We start from the raw sequence: 20,950 nt of genomic DNA on the forward strand, positions 1-20,950 counted from the left end.
CTGTTTTTGCCAATACACACAGTACAGTTCAGGTGTCTACGAATAATGTAAGAAAATGATTACCCAGTAGACCATTTGAACCATTATGTAGTCCGTTGGAGCTCTGTTTGTGCTCTTTTGGGTAGATACTTATAGCCCAAAAAATGCACGCCTAGCCACCACATTAGTCTGTGAAAAGACCAAGTAGTTAAATGGATATTTTTCAATGCCTTGCAAAATGAAATGAGAGGATACAAATGCAAAGGTGTATGAAATTTCAAGGTAGTAAGGTCTGTAAAATATTTGGAGGACAGTTTGCTTCAGCAGATCACAATCCCTGAGCAATGTTTTCTGAAATGTTAGCAATATTGATCTAAGATGGGGTCAGCAAACTTCTATGTAGTGCCAGATAGTAAATATTTTCAGCTCTGCAGTCTGTATGGTCTCTGTCACAACTACTCAACTGTGCTGTTATAGTGCAAAAACAGCCATAGACAATACATAAATAAATGAATGTGGCTGTCTTCCAATAAAACTGTACTTACAAAAACAAGTGATGAGCCAGATTTGACCCAAGAGCCATAGATTGCCAACTCCTATTCAAAAAGAAAGATTGCCCAGTTATATTTAATGCCAATGAATTTGGGAAACTGTTGCCTCATTGAGGCATGTATTTAAACAACATTAATGCCATGTTTGTTATTTCCTCCCTTAACTCCTAATTTTCTATGAGACCTGATCTTGCTGAACGAGATATTGCAAACTGTGGTTAGCTAAGGCTTGGTGTTTACACAGTTCTAGCCATTTGACTCATGAATATATTGAAATTTAACTTTAGGGATAGGCTTCCAACACTATATAACAGTGATACAGATGATATGAAATGAAAATTTATGAATCTATGCCCTGCTCTGAGCGATCTCAAATCCTTTTGCTAAATAATTAGGGGGTAAATTATTTTATATAAATGCTTATTTAAGGGAATTGACTGATTTTTATTATAATTTGAGACATTTCAAATGGGCCTTCAAATATAACAGTTTTCTCCAAGAGGGATTTTCATTAATTATTAAATGTATTAGAAATTTAATTATTAACACTGAAATTAGTCAAGATCAACTTTATAATTCCAACCACATAAATAACCTTCATTGTTCCTATGAATTAATCATTATAAGTTTGATTAAAAAGCTACATTTCAAAGTCCATCTAATTTAATTTCAATTTTGTTTCCTGCTTTTCAAACATTTATTAGACCAAGTGTCTATAAAGGCACATCATATAGCTAAAAAATCTCATTGTACCATAATTGGCATTGAACTGTAATCAGTAAATTAGTGCATTGCAATCTGGAGTTAGTTTTGCTAAATTTTAAGATTTCTCTGAATTAACATTTCTTTTATGGTCAGTTAAGTAAATTACATATTGATTAAGAGAATTCAGACAGGGCTGGCTTCAGCCTTGGACATCAAGGAGACTGTGCTAAGTCCGGGAAAGGCCTGCGGCCAGTGGTCATGGCCTGGGGCCGGATGATGGACAAGGGTTTGGAATCATTCCCGAGAACACTGAGCAGATTTATGAGATAGGGACCTGTTTTACTTTCCTATTGCTGCCATTCCAAATTACCACACATTTAGTGGCTTAAGATGACCCCAGTTTATTACTTTACAGTTCTGTGAGTTGGTGGTCTCTGCTAACTGGGTGAAAACGGAGGTGTCAGCAAGGCCATGTTCCTCTCTGGAGGCTCTACAGAAGCATCTGTTTCCTGGCCTTTTCCAGCTTCTAGAGGCCACCCACATTCCTTACTTTGTGACCTCCTCCTCTGTCTTCACAGCCAGCAACATCTCATCTCCCTCTGACCCCAACCATGAAAAGGTTCTCTGCTTTTAAGGAGTCATGTAATTAGATGGCACCCAATGGACAACCCAGGATAATCCGCTCATTTCAAAGTCCTTCATCACAGCTACAAAGACCCTGTTGCCCTGTAAGGTTAGATATTCACACAGTCCAGGAATAAGAACATGGACCTCTTTGGGAGGCCATTATCACACCTACCACAGGACCTGGATTCAGAGTATTAGTCTGCACTCCCTCTGTCCATTGCGCCATCTTCTCATACCTCAGTGTCTTGTGTTCTGGCTCCCATCTCAGTTTCTGTCCACTTTAAACCTTTTTCCTCTCAACTTCTTCATCTATCCTTCAGTGTGCAGACCCCTTGACTGGCCACTCTTGTTGAGGGCAGCATTGCTGTATAAGCTGGCCAGATGGCCTGGGTTCAGATCCTGGCTCTGCACCTAGGTGTGACCTTGGGTAAGTTATCCACTGTGACTGTATTCCTATCTTATCATCTACAAATTGAGGATAAAAAAATGTGGGTGTTCCACATATAGGTGATGTGAGGGTTAAATGTGTTAATATATTTATCACTCTTAGAACAATGCTTAGCGCACCATAAATACCCAACAAGTGTGAACTACTGTTGCTATTATTTCAGTTATTCTCCTTATGGAAGTACCCTCAAGGTATCATCTGTGATCTTTCTTCTCTTCTCTAGAAATTACAGCTTCTCTTAGAGCTTCAGTATTAATATCTAGGCCACAAATTCCAGCTGGAAACACATCCCAGTGTCACACCTCTATTTCTGGCAGTGCTGGGTGAACATTTTATTTGGTTGTCCCATAAGAGCCACAGATCCAGAATATCTTAAGCTGAACTTAGCATCTTGTCCATCAAAATATTCTACCCATGTTCTGATTTATTACTGACTTCAGCTCCAGAGTCCATTTTTATTCTTTCTTCTCACTTGCCCTTAATCATGAAAAAGGTTATCGATTTCTACAGAACGTACTTTCAAATTGTCTCTTCAGTCTGTTTGTATCGCCACTGCTGCGGCTCTCATCCTGATCCAGGTGACTGTTACTTGGCTCTATGGCCACAACTGGAGTAGAGCAGTCTTCTTAAGTCCCTGCTCTGATGATAACAAGCTCCCCACCCCCTGCCTTGTTCTCAGGTCTCCAGTGTTCCTATTTTATTGCCTTAAAATGAAGCTTACACTCTTAGTGCAGCATTCAGGGCTCTCATCAATTTTCTAAAAATCATAATAAGCTGTCATTATCATTACTTTCAGTCTAAGCAACTAGCATTCCTGTGCATGCATCTTAAACACACTTCCAACTGGAAACCTCTACCTTTCGTGAGTGAGCTCTCTTCTTTCATACCCTCACCTTTTGCTGCCAGGAATGCTCTTTCTTTTCATCTCTACCATTATTAGAAACTTATCTAGCAGTCTATACTGAGAGACAATGCCACTTTCTCTGTTAAACTTTCCCTGATACACCTCCCTCCAGGGCAAAGAGGAGATTGGCAAACTGAAGTTCACAGATCAAATCTGGCCCACTATTTGATTTTATGAATAAAGTTTTATCAGAACACAGCTGTGCTCACTCATTTATGTTCTGTTATTGTTGCTTTATACTACAGCAGCAGGATTAAGTAGTTGTGACATGAATGGCATAGTTTGCAGAGCAGACAATAGTTGCTTTCTGGCTCTTTACAGAAAAAGTGTGCTGAGCCCTGCTCTAAGTCATCTTGTTCACTTTGGAACTCATAGTCTGTACTGTATCTGCCTTGTTACACCTTTCACACCTGTCTTCTGTTAAGAGTCTCTTCTGCACACCACTTTTCCTTGTGAGAACACTCTCCTCTTGTGGGCATGGATTCTTCCTTCATCATTCCTGTTTCTCTCATTGGACCTAGCACGGGGTAGGCCTTAGGAGTCATTAGTAGAAGTAAATTACTCTCTCAAAATCATTCTTTTAAACTGAATTTTACTACTCACTTAAATGACCAAAATCTTATATATAAAGCACCATTCCCTATAGAAGGTTAATGCCTATCATTTGATGAAACTGGTAATAAACTGTTTTGTGTTCCCTTTCTAGAAGCATTTTATTGACAGCTGTGATGAATTGCAAATTTGAGTACAAGGATCTTAAGGAAACTTCTTACACTATTTATGTTGCTGACTTGGTGTATCATTTAATAAGGGGTTCCGCTGAAATTTAGGTAGGCAGTGTATACTTTTTCACTATGCGTGGGTTTCACCATGTGAAATAGATGGCTAGTTCCCACTTAGTCATTTTTGTTGTCTAAACCCAATTGCATGTACCTGGGGCATGGTAATATTGGACCATGCTACTCTCTTGTGAAAATGCCAAATGGTTACTTTGTTTTGGGAAACCCAGAGATGACTCACTCAATTCTTAGGGAGAAACCAAATGACCTTGATTTCTTTCTTTCTTTTTTAGCCCAGGAAGTATTGATGTCTTCCTCCAGGTTACATTTGATGCCCTTCCTCTTTGCTGCTTTAGTGCTGAGGCATGTCTCCTTGATTAGACTGAAGCTCCCTGAGTGAAAGGACTCCATCCTGCAATCTCTGACTCCTCAGGGCTTGGCACAGAGAAAACTCTCAAAAGATGTTTGTTAAATGAATCAATAAATGAACAATTGAACTCTTCCCCATAGTATTACTTTTAAACCATATACATATAATTGCCTACTTCCACCTAGTTCACACCTTAAATATCACTTCTGACAATTTTGCTGTCATGTTGGCATAAGGGGCATAAGGTTTATCTCTATATGAGAAACAGGGAAGAGGAGGTACATTAGACCTAACCCAAAGAAGACCCTTAAACTTCCAGAAGGTGATAGGAAATCCAGAGCTGTTCTCTCACTATTTCCCTGAGTGAGAATGTAAAGATTTAGGATAAATTGCATATCAAAGGATGAGGTGAAGTGAGAAATCCAGAGTTTAGTTGGCATTCAGAGAATTGAAGGAAAAAAAGACCCAAAATGACACAAAATGAGAAAATCTTGGGGAATGAAGGTAACAAACATAAAACACTTAAGAATCTTCTAAGGAAGTTTTCAGTGATTTGTTGTTGATTTATGAAGATGTAGAACCATTAAGTACTAAAGCTGAAAGGGGTTGGAGTTCCAAGCTTCTAACAGCCAAGATTCAGGCAGGAAATAGAATTCCAATAGATGAATGGATTTTAACAAAGGGACTTCTTATGTTGCAAAGGAGTGGTGGGGTTCAGAAAACTAACAAGAGATGGTGAAGCACCCAGAGTCTAGAAATAATTGGGAGCCTTTATTCCCCTTATCCTAAAGAGGCAAGGGCAGTATTAGAACAAAAAGAGCAGGAGCCGTGGAAGAGGGGCCGTCCCAGAAGGAGGAGACCTTTTAGAGAGACCTCAACCTGTGGTGAAGCAGGGATAGAGCAGGGAAGGAATAACCTAACCTCTCCATCCTCCTACTCTTTAGTTCCTGCTGGTGCCTCCCATTGTCTAAAGACAATAGGAAGCCTGTAGGGAACCCAAGTAAACCTGTCTGTAGATCCCTGAACAGGGTGGAAAAGGTGAAGAATGGGCTCAAGGCAAGTGAGGGCCAACAAAAAATTACCAGCACAGAGACGATCTCCAGCCTTTCAGTTAACAAATGAAGAAACTGAGGCCCAAATTAGGGAAAGGAAAACCTTGGAAATCCTCCCCTTTCAACTTTAAAACTTAATGGTTCTACATCCTCATTAGTCAATGTTAACATGGCAAAGGCAGTCAGTATGTGTTGGTTGAACTTGTGAATGGAAGAATGAGTGGATCTGAGTGTTATCCAATCTTAAAATCCATTTTCACCAGCATATTTGCTGCAAAGCAGTCTAACATAGGAATGAACCTTAATTTATTTCTTTCCCTACTAATGAACATTTTTCTAATTTCCAATATCAGTATTAATAATTATTGAAGTTATGTCAGTATTATTAGTTATAATACCTTACTATGTACCGTTTATTGAGTATTTATTACATGTCAGTCACCAGGTTATATGAACACACACACTCATTTACCCCTTATCACAAATCTTTGCTGCATTGATTAATTATTAATTATTTAATTTTAGGAGGTACCTGGAATTGAACCCTGGACCTTACACATGCGAAGCAGGTGCTCAACCACTGAGCTACACCTACTCTACGACATATTAATTTAAATTCCCATTGTGCAAAAGAAGAAATTGAAGTTCAGCTTGTAACTCAATCGGAAGTTCCACAGGCACTAAAAAATAGACCCAGAATATGCACCCATAACCACTCAGCGTGAAAGCCTATCTCTCTATTGCTCCCCTATGCTACAAAAATTCTGATTGGAACATCTTTCTATATAAGTCTTCGTATTGCTGATAATTTTCTTGGGATAGTTCCCTAGAAGTGTTGTTGGATACAAGGGTATGATCCTGTTTTTAAGAAGTAAGAAATAACATTTAGTTGCAATTTGAAATGACTTAAACCTCTATAGAGAGAAATATTCCTATGTGAGCATGAGCTTTTAGAAGTTTTGTCAAATTTTAAGTTGTGAAATAGCGGTATCTATTAGTGCAATCTTATTATGACTTCACAAAGAGTGAATAGCATCATTTTTAAGAATGTTAAGGGAAGCAGACTTGACCCAGTGGATAGGGTGTCCGTCTACCATATGGGAGGTCCACGGTTCAAACCCCGGACTTCCTTGACCCACGTGCAACTGGCCCATGAGCAGTGCTGATGCGCGCAAGGAGTGCTGTGCCACGCAGGGGTGCCCCCTACGTAGGGGAGCCCCACGTGCAAGGAGTGTGCCCCGTAAGGAGAGCCGCCCAGCGCAAAAGAAAGTGCAGCCTGCCCAGGAATGGCGCCGCATGCACGGAGAGCTGACACAACAAGATGATCCAACAGAAAAAGACACAGATTCCCGAGCCTCTGACAAAAACAGAAGGGGACAAAGAAGAACAGGCAGCAGATAGACACAGAGAGCAGAGGGGCAGAGGGAAAGGGGAGAGAAAGAAAAAATAAGATAAGATGAGATAAGATGAGGTAAGATGAAATAAGATAAGATGTAAAGAATTGAGAAGTGGATTTGAAGGAGAGAAAACCCCAGTAATTTATCAGTAGCACTTTATTTGAATCCAAATAGCACTGGTTAAGCCTTCTTACAGGCTCTTATCCTTTCTGATTCTGTAGATTCCTCTTATAGACATTGAGCTAAAAGTTAAACCTGGGTGATCTTATTTCTAGTCGTTAACATTTGGTCTCTAAGAGCTTTAATGCCAAGTCAGTGTAACTTTAGACCAGGGGTTCTGAACAAGGAGTCTGTGAGCTTGAATTGAAATTCAGAAAAACGTTATTCTTGTGGGGACATGTTGGTGTGGGTGTGATATATTTATTAAATAGTACACAGTGTAGTGTGGACTTTGTGAGGGGTCCGTGGTTTTCACCTGAAAGGCAAAAGGGTCCATGGAAAAAAATGGGTTAAGAACCCCTCTGTTAGACAGACAACTCTCACAAAATTACAAATAACAACTTCTTGGCAGGAAGTTCTTCCTGGTTTTGATGTGTTGGTATTGTCAGATTTGTGTAACATGCTGATGCCAATCTGCCATGTCGCTTGGCACAAGGTGGGAACACCAAATAGAAGGAAAAGGGGACATGCCCAAGGACCTGGTATGATGGAGGAGGGTTCAGCTGTAGCAATTCCTCTCATCTAGCCTACTAAGACTAAGCAGTTCTCTATCTTTAGGCCTCTGGAAGTGTCCTGTCCAAATCAGATCTTAGCATGTGTGACTGCCCCCTGGACTGTGCCCACATTCTGTTACCCACCACTCCTGATGCTCAGAGTTCCTCAGAATCCATTTGTTCTGGGTCCATCTGAGCACACTTCACTGAAGCCACACAAATTCCACCCTCTCCAATGGGAACATGCCTAAGCTAATGACAAATGAGGTGCTCTTTTTGCTTGTGCATTCTCTATGTGCATGAGCTTTTCCCCCCCTAGGATATGGAGGGTATCAGCTGATTTTGTAAAGAACAAATGTTCTCTGCAATGTAAAAGAAAGGATATTAGAAAAGGCTCCAGAAAGTTGGGGCAAGTAAACCTAGGCCCACGGATATCCAGGAGAGGTTTTACCTCCACTTTGGCCCCTGTTTCAGGAAAGGGAAACGTTGAGTTTCTTTTCTACTTTGTTGTTAAGTCTGAGTAAAAGAGAAAACTAGAAATACATATCCCCTTTCAGTTAAGGTTGTTTTTTCTTAATTATGAATAGATTCTTGTGCTTTGCCCATGGTGGTGACATTCAAGACATAGTTTCTTGAAGTAATTTACCTAAGAAATGACAAAGGGAGTGTTGTGACACATAGACACAAGTGCTACAAGTTTTAAAACATTGGTGGAACTAGAGATGTTCCTATGGTACACAGCTCTTCTGAATCACAGTAATGACATTTAGATGGAAGCAAATCACTTTTATACAGGCAAACTTCTCCTATATAACCAGAGTGAATGTACTTTGGAAGAGAGCCAGAGGGGAAAAACACCAAACACTTTTTGCTTATGTTTTAGGTTTAGAATTTTTAGAAGTTAAGGAAACATATGAGGCACTTAAGGACATCTGAACTTGGATTTTGGTTATCAAAATAGTAAACATTTATTGTGTTTCTGCTTGACTCATTGAGTTTCTCATGCGAAAAGTCAGACCAAGTAGGGAAGGTGGCCTTGAAGTTTAGGAGACAGATCAAACCAGGAGTGATTTGGAGAATTGACCACACAGAGATGATAGTTGGAGACTTGAAGTGCATAAGATCACCTGGGAAAAAGATGTAGAAAAAGAAAAGGACAAAGTCATACCTTAAAATACCCACTGTACTAGGCTGAATGACTCAGAAAAATATGTCTGTGTTCTCTGACACCCATGACTATTACCTCTTCTTTTTTTTTTTTTTTTTTTTGGAATAAAGCATCCTTGCAATATGATTAAATTAGGGATTTTGAGATGAAGAAATTATCCTGGGTTATCCAGGTGTGTCCTAAATGCCATCACAATTGTCCTTATAAGTGAGAGGCAGAGGGAAACTGGACACACACGCTGAGAAGACCATGTGTTAATGGAGGCAAAGATTGGAGTGACGTGGCCAGAAGCCAAGGAATGCCAACAGCCACTAGAAGCTAGAGAGTCAAGGGATGGAGCTCCAGAGGGAGCGTGGCCCTGCCAACACCTTCATTTTAGACTTCTGGACTCTAGAACTGAGAAAGAATAAATTTCTGTTGTTTTAAACCACCCAGATTGTGTTGGTGACAGCAACCCTAGGAAATTACCATACCCACCTTAGGGAATAAGAGAGAGAAGAGATCTTAGAGAGGTCGAAGAGGTAGGAAGATGCTTCAGTCAGGGTCATGGAAACCAAAGGAAGACTTGAAACAGGTGAACAAGGGAGTCAAATATTAGAGCCCAAAGGGCAGGAATGAAGACTGAGGAGAAGCCATTGCTATAAGACAATGGTGACAATCATTGAGCACCATGCCACTGTCCCAAACACTTTATAGATATTAATTCAGTTATTTCTCACAACAATGCTGTGATTTTGGAACTGTTATTATCCCCATTTTACAGGCACTGAGAGATTAAATAACTTGTATTTGGTCACACAGATAGTGTGGCCAGAACTTGAACCTAGAAACTGACTACCTCATCTACCTTTTAACCACTACATTGTACTTCCCACTCCTCATCCCTAAAGATGGGTATTTCCGAAGATTCAGCCTTTGTGTCTTTCCTCAAGATAACAGATCTCAAAAGGAAGAGGTACTTTTAAGACGTTTTGAGGTAAAAGGAAGGAAGATAAGAAACTTAACCTCACCAGGGCTCCCTGTTTAAGCCGAGTTGGAGAAGAAACCATCTTCTGAATATGGGCGAGCGGCCATGTTTCAAGCCTCAAGATTAAGGTATAATGAGACAGGAAGCACTTAATTAAAATTTTTTATGCAGGTTAAACATGGTCAGTGTCATTTTCTCAACGACTCTTGTCCCTGTGCTCTGCTTATGTCCAAGGAGTCCTTGCATCATGTGAGCAGAGACTGATGGATTGTCACCCCACACCTCTGTATGGAAGGCATTTTGTTAAGAGCTGAGGAAGGATTCAGCAAAGCACAAAATATGATCCTTGCCCTCAGAGACTCTTAAGTAGTTGGGGAAATGGGACACTTGTGTATCAGCAGGTAAATAAGAGTATAAGAGCCCTACATGATAAAGACTAATTGTATGATTTGAGGCTAGAACTTTGATGTCGCCCAGAGTGACTGGAGAGCTTCAAAGAGAAGGTGGATTTAAGTTGGTCCTTAATGACTAAGGTGTTTGATCGGGTGGTCAGGAATCAGGATATTTCAGCATGGATGGTGTCTTGAGCCAAGCAAGGAAAAGGGGGAAAAGATGGCTCTATAGGTGTTGGGATCAAATGAGTATCAGTATATTATACACCCTGCCTTGATAAATATCTGTTAAAGATGTCAGACCACCAGACTTAAAACAATTAGTCTATGTATTGGTGTAATTCATCAGGCTACATGATATAGAGTGAAAATCTGGTTAATCCCTTTCTGCATAACCTTGGACAAGTAACTTAATCTCTCAGGTGTCTCATCTGTAAAATATGGATACTAACTCTGTATTTTAGCCTTGTAGCGAGGTATAAATGACTTAATGATCAATATCTAGCATAGTGCCTGGCATTTAATAGATAATGCCCATAGTTTTTTTTTCCTGCCATAATCAACAACAAATTAGATAATGCAGTTTATTTGCTGGCAATTCATTTCTGAAAATGTGTCTCAGGAGTCTTCTATAGATGTTAATGTTTCCAAATGTCTGGGGTATATTTGCTCTTTTGTGTGCTTTTGTTTATGCATCTATTTCTTTCTCCCACTGAACTTCGCCCAGTGTGAAAGAAGCGCTAATGGGCCAGATCTTTTAGTGACAACTCTGAGGACTCTTAACATCTTGAAGGAGCAAGATGGATTTCTCTGGCATCATGGCCTTCTTCCCAAATTCCCATGTATATACAAGCCTTCCTCATATCTATGTTCTCCCAGTAAGACACATCAATTCTTTTTTATTTTTAACATGTGCTTTTCCTTGATCTATATTAATCTTTTCCATTTTGAGGCCATTGCTTAGATGGGCACTGCTCATGTTTGTCTGTGTTCCTGTAGTGAATTAAACTAACCTAGATGCTTTGATCTGTCATGATACTTCAGCATCTCAGACCCTGCCATCAGGTCTTTCAGTAACTACCCCTGACACCTGCTACACACGATAAACAAATTTTCCTCCCCATGACCTCTTCCCCCATGACGGTCAAGTACAAACTTCCCAGTCCCCACTGTTGCTTGACCAAGCACCTCCTCTCCACCCATGTAACATTATAAAGGCATAACCCCAGGTCCACTGGAACCTTTTGCTCCCCACCACTTGGTTGAGACTACACTCGAAGTGGGCCACTCCCCTCTGTTCTAAGACCTGTGAATACTAACAACCTTTTCTTTTTACATCTCTGGTGCCACTCATCCTTACCATACCTGATTATCCATACAGAGATCCATACTCTTGTAGTTACACTGGCTTTTCTATGCTTTCTTGGCTGATCATTCCCATTCTCTTTGAGTCGTCCTTTCTTAAGAAACATTAGAATTTACAAATTGACCCAGGCATATTCTTTTTCTCTAGAGACATTTAAAGTGGCTCTGCATACTTCTGACAGGACCCATGATTGCTAATTTTGCAATTCCATCGAGGCAGGCCTTTTATTACCCTCATCTCTGGATGTTTAGTAGACCTTTTGTCATAGCTTCTAAATACTCATGATACATAGACCATTGCTTTACCCCCTCCAGGCCTCAGTTTCCTCATTTGAAAAAGGCAGCAGATTAATTAGTTGAACACTAAGGTAACTTCCAACTCTGAATTTCTTTCTTCAAGTTCCAAAAGATTCTCCTGTCAATCAAACATTCTGCAATTTGATGAAAATCCCAGGTTTCCTTTATCTGGTTATAGCCTAGCTTAGCTTTCCCCTCTCAGATGTCATAATTCCTGACCAAGTCCTCCTGTCTGGCAGTAAGTACGGATAACACCTTTCCTTTGGCTCTTTTTATAGAACTAGATCTGGATTAGATATCCATGGTTTAAATTCCAGCTTGAATGTATCCTAGCAATGCTTCTTTGGACAAATAATATCATCGTTCATATTTAAGTAAGGCTTCTAGAAATGGTTTTTTAATTATTTTATTCTACCTGTATTCATTCACTGGAATTCTTCTGTAGTGAAGAATTTTACCTTATCAACTATTTGGGAACTGTAAACTATAGTTAGTAAAGGAAAGGTAGGATAAATGCTTTTACTTCTTTCCCTTTATCTATTTTCTGAGTAATGAATTGGTACCTTAGCAACCTCCAATAGTGATCAATGAAGTATTTTTAAAATATGTTTTTAAACTTAGTTTTTAAAAAATTTTTCTATGCTCCAGTTAATTGTAATCAGTATTGGTTTTGAGGAGATTAACTTGATGTCTTGGATTTACTTTAAAAAATAGTCCAACACCCCAAAAGAAAACCAACAACAAAAAGAATAGGACAGACAAAACAAGATTGGAAAAGTGTTGATATTTGTTGAAGTTGGGTGGTGGATATATGGGGTTCTTCATACTCTTCTTTTTGCTTTTGGTATATTCATCATTTCCAGAGTAAAATAGCCTTTAAAATTTACATCATCCTAAGGTTATCAGAAATGCGTGATCCAAATTCACTCTCCAACTGTAACCTACAGATGAATTCCATGGAGAAAGTTTTTCAATTATTAATGAAATTCCAGACACCCCAGTAACAGTTCCTAATCCTCATAGCACCTGAATCAGCATGCCAACTATTTTTCCAGAATTTTGAGATGTAAGAATTTTAATACTTGATTCTATTGAATCCCTGTTTATAAAATTCTTGTCCTGATAACTAAGCATGTGCACTTTTTAATGAAACAATATTCAATAATATTCAATACATACGATAATGTGAAATCGATTGGTATCACAATTCTAGTGTCACTCATATCCTTTAAGAATTTGAAAGTGAGAATTGCTTGTGTGCTCTGAATTGTGCCAGAACTTAACAACTTGGCGTCTTAGCCATTCTGAACTGGCTTCTTCAATATAATGGTGCTCTTTCTCATTTCAGGTTTAAGTTTATCTATTCATGGGGCTGAAAAGCGTTTGCAAATCCATCAACGGCGAAGTGTGGCAAGTCGCCCAGCGTCTCGCCGCCTGCCCGTGGTCAGGCATTCCTCACTCCCACCAGGCAGAAGGTCAATAAAAATGGAGGCAAGCTCTTCTGGAATCAATAATGGGAAAACCAAAGTCTTCCACCCAGGTAATGCATAGGGAAGTTCAACCAGTTTTAGCAGCAACCTGATAAAGCCTGCATTATATTTCGATTATCAAATTATGCAGTACTTCTATTTAAGGTTCCTTCCCTGCTCCCTACTTCAGTGGTAAATGCCACTAAGACCAATAAGGGGAGAGAGAGCTTTATGTATCAGAGAAGGTTAAGGCTACATTCCATCAACTGTCGTAGACTCTAAATGAAGACTGGAATGAATAAACTCTTGCTCAGTTCAGAAAACTTGTGGTATAATAAAACAAAAGGAAATTTGGCCATTTTCCTGGTAATTTGCTCTAAAATAGCTCAGAGAAAAGTTCAAGCTAAAAATATCCACTTTGAAGCCTGGGTTATCTGGGTTGACGTGCCCACATCCTCTTGAGGTCGGGGAGAAGGTTGGAATCATTATATTAAGTTTCACAGCTTCTGAAAAAGCATCTGTGATCTCTTAATCATGTTACAAGGATTCTATATTACAGCATGTAATTCCAACTAAAAGGTTTTATTTGCTTGTTTGTTCATTCATTGATTAAACAAATGTTTATTGAGTGTATATTATATACTAGACTTTGTTTCATGTGCTAATGAAACATTAGTGAAAAAGTAACATTCCTGCCTGTCTGGATCTTGTAGAAACCTGAAATTGTGAGGACATTCAGAAGATATTTAGCCTAACTCCACCAAATCCTGAAATCCTTTCTGTAATATCTTGGCAGGGGACACTTGGTTTCCACTGAAGCCAAGTCCAACTCTAGACAACTCACCATCTTCTCTCTCTGCAGATAACCTTGTCTCCTAACCTCACTGAGAAACCTGGGGTCCTTGGGCATGGATTTCTGCAGGTCCCATTTTCTTCTTCTTCAAATGTATCCTTGATTGCTCCCATCTCCTCAGGGTTTCAGAAGATGAGGGGATATCCCACTGTGCTTGAATAAGCCTTCCACCTGTGTCCTTTAGCCTCAGCTACCATTCCTCTTTCGAAACTTCTCTCTCTTTTTCAAACTCCATTACTGTTGGCTCTTTCCCCTAGAGATATAAAAGGGTTCAATTCAGACTTTTCTCATTGTAAACATCTTCCTTAGACACTGTATTCTTACTTTCCTGCCACACTTTCCTCCTCCCTTCTAAGACAAACTTGTGAAAGAATAGTCCACCTTTCTTTGCTCAGCTCTCTTCCTCCCCAGCTACTGTTCAACCCAACACAATCTGGTTTCTAGCTTCTGCAGTCCATCATAGGTGGTTCTTAAGGCCCTTGGTGATCTCCTTCTATCACAGTGTGATGGGAGCTCGCCAGACTCTTTTTTTTTTTTTCATCTTTTCAAATAATTTTTTATTATATTTTTTATTTATTTATTTTTAAAAGATACTTAGATTACATAAAATGTTACATAAAAAAAAAGGGGGATTCCCATATGCCCCACTCCCCACACCTCCCACTTTTCCCCACATTAACAACATCTTTCATTAGTGTGGTATATTCATTGCAATTGATGAACACATTCTGGAACACTGCCACTAAGCATGGGTTATAGTTTACATTGTAGTTTAGACTCTCTCCCACTCAATTCTGTACGTTATGGCAGGATATATAATGGCCTGTATCTGTCATTGCAGTGTCATTCAGGACAGTTCCAAGTCCCAAAAATGCCCCCATATTAGTCCTCTTTTTCCCTCTCCCTGATTTCAGCACCTCCAGTGGCCACTGTCTCCACATCAATGATATAATTTCTTCCATTGCTAGAATCACAATAAGTCTACAGTAGAATACCAGTAAGTTCACTCTAGTCCGTATTTTATTCCCCAGTCCTGAGGATTCTGGGATGGCGATGCCCACTCCACCTCTAATTCAGAGGGGGCTTTAATCCCATATGTCAGATGGATGGGACTTTCTGGCTTGCCTTTGTAGACTCTCTCAGTTCCTTGATATTGTGGTTGTCTGTCCTCACACTTTGTTAGCTGTCCTGGGTAAGTCCAATGAACTGGAAAGTAGGAGTTGCAACTCCACTAAGTCTCAGGGCCCAGCTTTGCTAGACTCTTTTGATGCACCAGACCAGGGTGAACCACCTACTCCTTCCCAAAACACAATTCTCTTTACTTCTATGACAGCCTTCTTTCCTGGTTCTCTTCTTACTTTTTTCATGCAAAGCTTTCCTGGTTTTCCAATCTCCAGCATCTCTTTCCTCCTCTACTCTCCTATCCCAATCCATTCTCTTCACCAAATCCAGAATGATTCATGTCTAACCCAAATCTGAGCATGCAAATATTACTCATCCTCCTTCATTTTACTTAAGAGTAAAGATTAAATCTCTTAGCAGGACAAAACCAAATGCCCTTTGGCCTGGCCCCTGGTATTTCTCAACCTTAAATTTTTTTCCATTATGCCTTACACTTTATACTTAGTCAGGGTTCAATCAGAGAAGCAGAACAAATGGGAGATATCTATTAAGATACTTATTACAAGGAATTGGCCTATGTGATATGGGAGCTGACTCCGGCAGCCATCAGGAAGGGCAGGCTGGAACTCGTGGATACAGGCTGAAGCTTGTGTGCATAAATGGAATTTCTTCTTTTTCAGGGAAGCCTCAGCTCTGATGTTAAGGTCTCTCAATGGATTGAATCAGGCCCACCCACATTTTCTAGGAAAATGTCTCTTACTTAAAGTTAACCGATTATGGATGTTAATCACATCTACAGAATCCCTTCACAGCAAAACCTAGATTAGTGTTTGATTAAATAACTGGGGTCTGTAAGCTATCTAAATTGGCACATCAAAAAGACCATCTTTTCAAATCATACTGCCTTGCTTTCAGCTCTCCAAATACATGATGCTGTTTCATGCCTCCCAATCTTTGCTTGTGCAGTTCTTTCTAGGATGCCTAGGTTTTGCTAAACTAGCTTTTAACATTTTGAAATGACCTATCTAACTCTCCACTTTAAGGTCCTCAAGGTTAGGGATTCTGAATTATTTATCTTTACACCCCAGTAAATAATTGTAGGGTAGGACTGAACTGTATCTACATTAGGTATTTCTTGGATCATTACAATAGCTTTCTAATTGTTTTACCTGACTTTCATTCAACAAATATATTTTGAAGTCCTTTTAGGTTGCTAGACATTCTTCAGATACTTAGGGTACATCAGTGAATGAAGACAAAGGTCTCTATTCTTGTGGAGTTCACATATAAGTTAGGGGGAACAGAAAATAAGTAAATATGATAAATAGGTAAATTATGTCATGGTAGGAGGGGGATAAGTACCATGGCTTAAAAAAAAGGGCAATCAGATGGTGGGAATGAAATGGCATGTTGTAATTTTAAATGAAGTATAGTAGGCTGCATTGTGGAGGAGGCATTTGATCAAAGAATGGAAGCTGCTGGAGAGCCATGTGGATGTCTGGACAAGTTCATTCCATCAGAGTGTCAGCACAGGACAGAGCCTAGGGAGGAGTGGGTCTGCTAGTTTGAGGAATAGCACTCAGGCCACTGAGCCTGGAGTGGAGTGAGCAAGGGGGAGAGATCAGGTCAGAGAGGTCACAGGGGCCATCTGGGGCAAGACCTTGTGGGCTGTTGTAAGGACTTTGAACGTATGTATAATGGGGAGCTTTTGCAAGGTTTTGAGGTGAAGAATCCCAAAATCTGACATACATTAACAGGGTCATTCTTGCCATTTATTGACAATAGATTATGAGGAGATAAGGAAAAAAAAAATAAAGGAGATCAGGTAGGAAGCCACATTAATAATCCAGGTAGAAGATGACGGTACCTTCAACTAGGAGTGGCAGAAATAGTGGTGAAATCTTAGATTCTGCATGTATTTTAAAGTTTGGCCAACAGGATTTCTAATGGTGTGGGTGTGGAGTAAAAGAGAAAGGAGAGCCAAGAATGACTTGAAGGACTCTTTTGTTCTGTTTTGGGGCTGAGCAAATGGGAGGGTAGATTAGCATCAACTGAGATTGAATAGGATGCAGGGAAAGCAGATTTGTGGCTTGGAAGGCAAAGGCAGGGCTGAGATCAGAAGCTTGATTTTGGATCTGATAATACTGAGAATTGACAAGATCATGCACATAGGAAAAACATGTCTGGAATTTGAGAGATTGATCTGGCAAGAAGATATGTCATTGAGTTTCTGATATGTAAATGATATCTAAAGCCAAGAGATGGAAGAGATGATCAAAGGAGAAAGTATAGATGGAGAAGGGGTGAGGATTAAGGGCTGACATCAGGGGCAGGCACTCCAATAGTAAGAAGTCAGAGAAAAGATGAAACACTAGCAAGGAAGACTGGGAAAGAATGACTAACAAGAGTGGAGAAAAACCAGAAGTGCCATGTCTTGCTTAAAGTAAGGAAGGTTTATCAAGAAGAGAAGAATTATTTTCTAAATTAAATTTTGCTAAAAGTCAAATAAGATGAAGGTTTGCAATTGGCTATTGATTTTTAGTAATGCAGAGGTCAATGGTGATTTTCATAAGAGTAGTTTTGGTGAAGTGGTGGGGGTGAAACCTTTACTGAAATGGGTTTAATAGATAATGGGAGAAGGGAAGTGGATGTGGCTCCCATCTACCATATGGGGGGGTCCCAGGTTCAGTTTCTGGGGCCTCCTGGTGAAGGCAAGCTAGCTCATGCTGTGAGATGATGCAACAAGATGATGCAACAAAAAAGAGACATAGAGACATGTGACAATGAATGACACAACAAAACCAGTTTGCTGAGGCAGCTTAAGCAACTGAATGCCTCTCTCCCATAACTGAGGTCCCAAGATTGGTTTCTGGTGCCTCCTAAAGAGAAGATGAAAAGACAAGACAAGCAGGAACAGAAGAACATGCAGCGCATGGGCACAGAGAGCAGACAGCAAGTGTAGGCATTGGTGGGGTGGGGATAAATAAAATAAATATTTTTTAAAAAGAGAGAGAATGGGAGAAGATGATTTGGATAATGTGAATATGAATAACTTTTTTCAGCAATTTTACTGTGAAGTGTAGTGAAGAAATAGGACAAGAGTGGAGAAGTAAGGTCAAGAGATAGTTTCTTTTCAAAATAGCAAATCTCTAGCAGATCATTCATGATCCAGGACAGAGGGAAGAATCCATAATGTGGGAGTTGGTAGGAAGAGATGAGAGCTCTACACAAGAGGAACATGAATAGTTTCAGCTGTGATGACAGGTGGGAAGGCAGCATGTGGATGCAAGCAGGTGGTTATATGTGTTTTGAGGATTTAGGAAGTTCTTTTCCAACTGTGTCAATTTTATCTATACTGTGGGAAGCAAGCTTATCACTGAGAGTGAAAATGGAACCAAGAGATGAAATAGGCACCAGAGAACTGAGTGTGGGGAGCGGGAGAATGGACATGGGAAATAAGATTGTAAGTCTGCCTTAAAGGGCTATTTGAGATTCATGGTCATGAAAGTAAAGTGGGACTGGTGGCCATGGTTGTGTGTTTTTCTCTAATCTTATTTAGCTGCATGGGTGAATGCAGACAGTAGTGGAGATCTGGGTTTAATCAGAGATGTGGTTTTGCCAAGGAAGTAAGAAAAGAGAGGAAACTGAAGGTGCATGAAAAGCAGTGGTTAGAAGGATCGATTATATGATTAAAGCTTGGTAAAGAGGGAAGAGAAGAAATCAAGGACAAGGTGATAGGATCAATTGGTTGGAAGTTCCAGAGGAGTCGAAAGGGCAATGGAAGGAGGAAACAGAAAGACAGGAGATGCTGGGCAGAGAGTAGAATGCATGGCACTGATATCACGGAATGGAAGTGATTTTGTTCTGTTATTGGTAATGACAAGCTCTAGGCTAGGGTATGAAATGAGTGAAAGTAATAGAGTGGAAGGCAAGATCTTTGGAGGAAAGAATTCCCAGGGACTGAGAGGCCAGCATTGTTGGAAAGATTCTCTCTTTCTTTCTCTCTCTCTCTCTCACACAATTAAGAACTGAGTAGTTTTAGGGAGATAATAAGCCATGAAATAACATCATCAGGAATTAAGAGAGTATGACTTGGGAGGCAACAGGTAAATGCAATGATAAAAGGTAGAAGGTGATGTAATAAGACAACATGAGGTTCAAGGCTGGAGGTTTTTAGGAAAGAGGGAAGGAATATGGTCTGAAGTGCCAGTGAGATCCAAGGAAGATACCTACTCTTCCAAGATCCATTGGTGCCAGGGCTGTGGAGCAAAACAGAATCATGTGAAAGAGCCAGAGGCGAAGAAGTGACTTCTAGGAAGAGCCAGGTTTTCATTAGAGCAAGAAGATGAAGGGAACAATCTGAGAAGTAACTGATGGACAAAGAATTCTGGAGAGCCCAGTGGGAGGGATTCAGATAAGGAGTTGCTTTCAATGGCTCTCTCTAATTAATCTTCCAAATCACCTGAAGTTCTCCTCCAGGGAAGTTGGTTAATATCATCCCCCTCCTGGTTTAAAATCTTTATGGCTACCCGGAGTAAAGTCTTATTCCAGTTTTGCAAGACCTCAACAATTTAATCTGTTCCTACTCTTCCAGGTTTATCTCCTTTTATATTCCCAATACCTGCTTTATTCTACTGTAACCATCCACAGCTTTTTACTATTTCTCACATAGTCTTATACACTTCCATTTCTCTGCCATTGCTCAAGCTCCCCTCTCTTTTTGGAAAGCCCCTTCCCCTAAGAAATCTCTATCTAGCCCTTCTCATTCCTTTAAAATCTAACTCAAATTCTACTTTCTCCAAGAAGCCCTCCCAGATCCCACATTTCAGAATTGATCTCCTACTTTCCCATATTTCCACAGAACTTGGAAGCCTTATTAAAGTCCTGCTTTTGGGGTTTTATAGTTCTCCTGGAAGGCCAGAAGTGTATTCAATTTGTCTTTGTATTCTCCATCACACTTAACCCCTTGTGCTGTACAAGGTTCTTCCTAAGTGATTATTTGTTGCTTGTCACAATTTATTCCTCTCACCGGTTACAGGCTTGCATTCTGAAGACATACAGAATAAATGTAATTCATCTTTCATAACATGATTCTTCAATTGTTCAGAAACTCATCCCTAGCTATTTGCTAACTGAAACATTTCCTAGTTTCTTCACTGCTTCCTTGAACAACATGGTTTTCAGCTTCTTTTACTTTCCTACCCACTCTGCTCTTAGAAACAGAACATTTCACAACTGCCTCTTTGAAAATCTAGTGCCTGGATTTGAAAAGAGTATGTATCTGACCCAGATAAAGTAGAGTCAGTCTGTCCTTTCCTTGAATTGATATCCTTAACTCATATTAATATAATAAAAAATCAAATAAATGTTATTGAAGTACTATGGTGTAATACCAGCATGGAATAATTTGGTATGTATCAAGTCACTGTCCTCACCTTTAAAACACATCACTACATTTATCTATCCATAATTTTGCCATGGGGTTTTTTTTTTAAAGATTTATTTTTTATTTATTTCTCTCCCCTTTCCCACCCCCTTTTTCTGCTCTCTGTGTCTATTCACTGTGTGTGTTCTTCTCTATCTTCTTGCATTCTTGTCAGCAGCACCAGCAATCTGTATCTCTTTTTGTTGTGTCATCTTGCTGCGTCAGCTCTCCGTGTGTGTTGCACCACTCCTGGGCAGGCTGTGCTTTTTTTGTGCAGGGCGGCTCTCCTCACGGGGCGCACCCATTGTGCGTGGAGCTCACCTACACAGAGGACACCCCTGAGTGGCACAGCACTCCTTACATGCAT

At 39.9% G+C, this 20,950-nt stretch overlaps 1 protein-coding gene across 3 annotated transcripts in view; it reads left to right on the forward strand.

Annotated features, from left to right (window-relative positions):
* The window catches only part of LOC101436104 (anoctamin-4), a 336,425-nt gene that overhangs the window by 125,713 nt on the left and 189,762 nt on the right, over positions 1-20,950 (forward strand). For all 3 annotated transcript variants that reach the window (XM_058308604.1, XM_071219030.1, XM_058308606.1), the window contains exon 2: positions 13,063-13,254. In XM_058308604.1, the coding sequence (XP_058164587.1) occupies positions 13,200-13,254 (55 nt within the window). In that variant the 5' untranslated portion in view covers positions 13,063-13,199. The remainder of the gene's footprint in view (positions 1-13,062; positions 13,255-20,950) is intronic.

This window comes from Dasypus novemcinctus, chromosome 12 (genome assembly GCF_030445035.2).
Source record: "Dasypus novemcinctus isolate mDasNov1 chromosome 12, mDasNov1.1.hap2, whole genome shotgun sequence".
Lineage (NCBI taxonomy): Eukaryota > Metazoa > Chordata > Mammalia > Cingulata > Dasypodidae > Dasypus > Dasypus novemcinctus.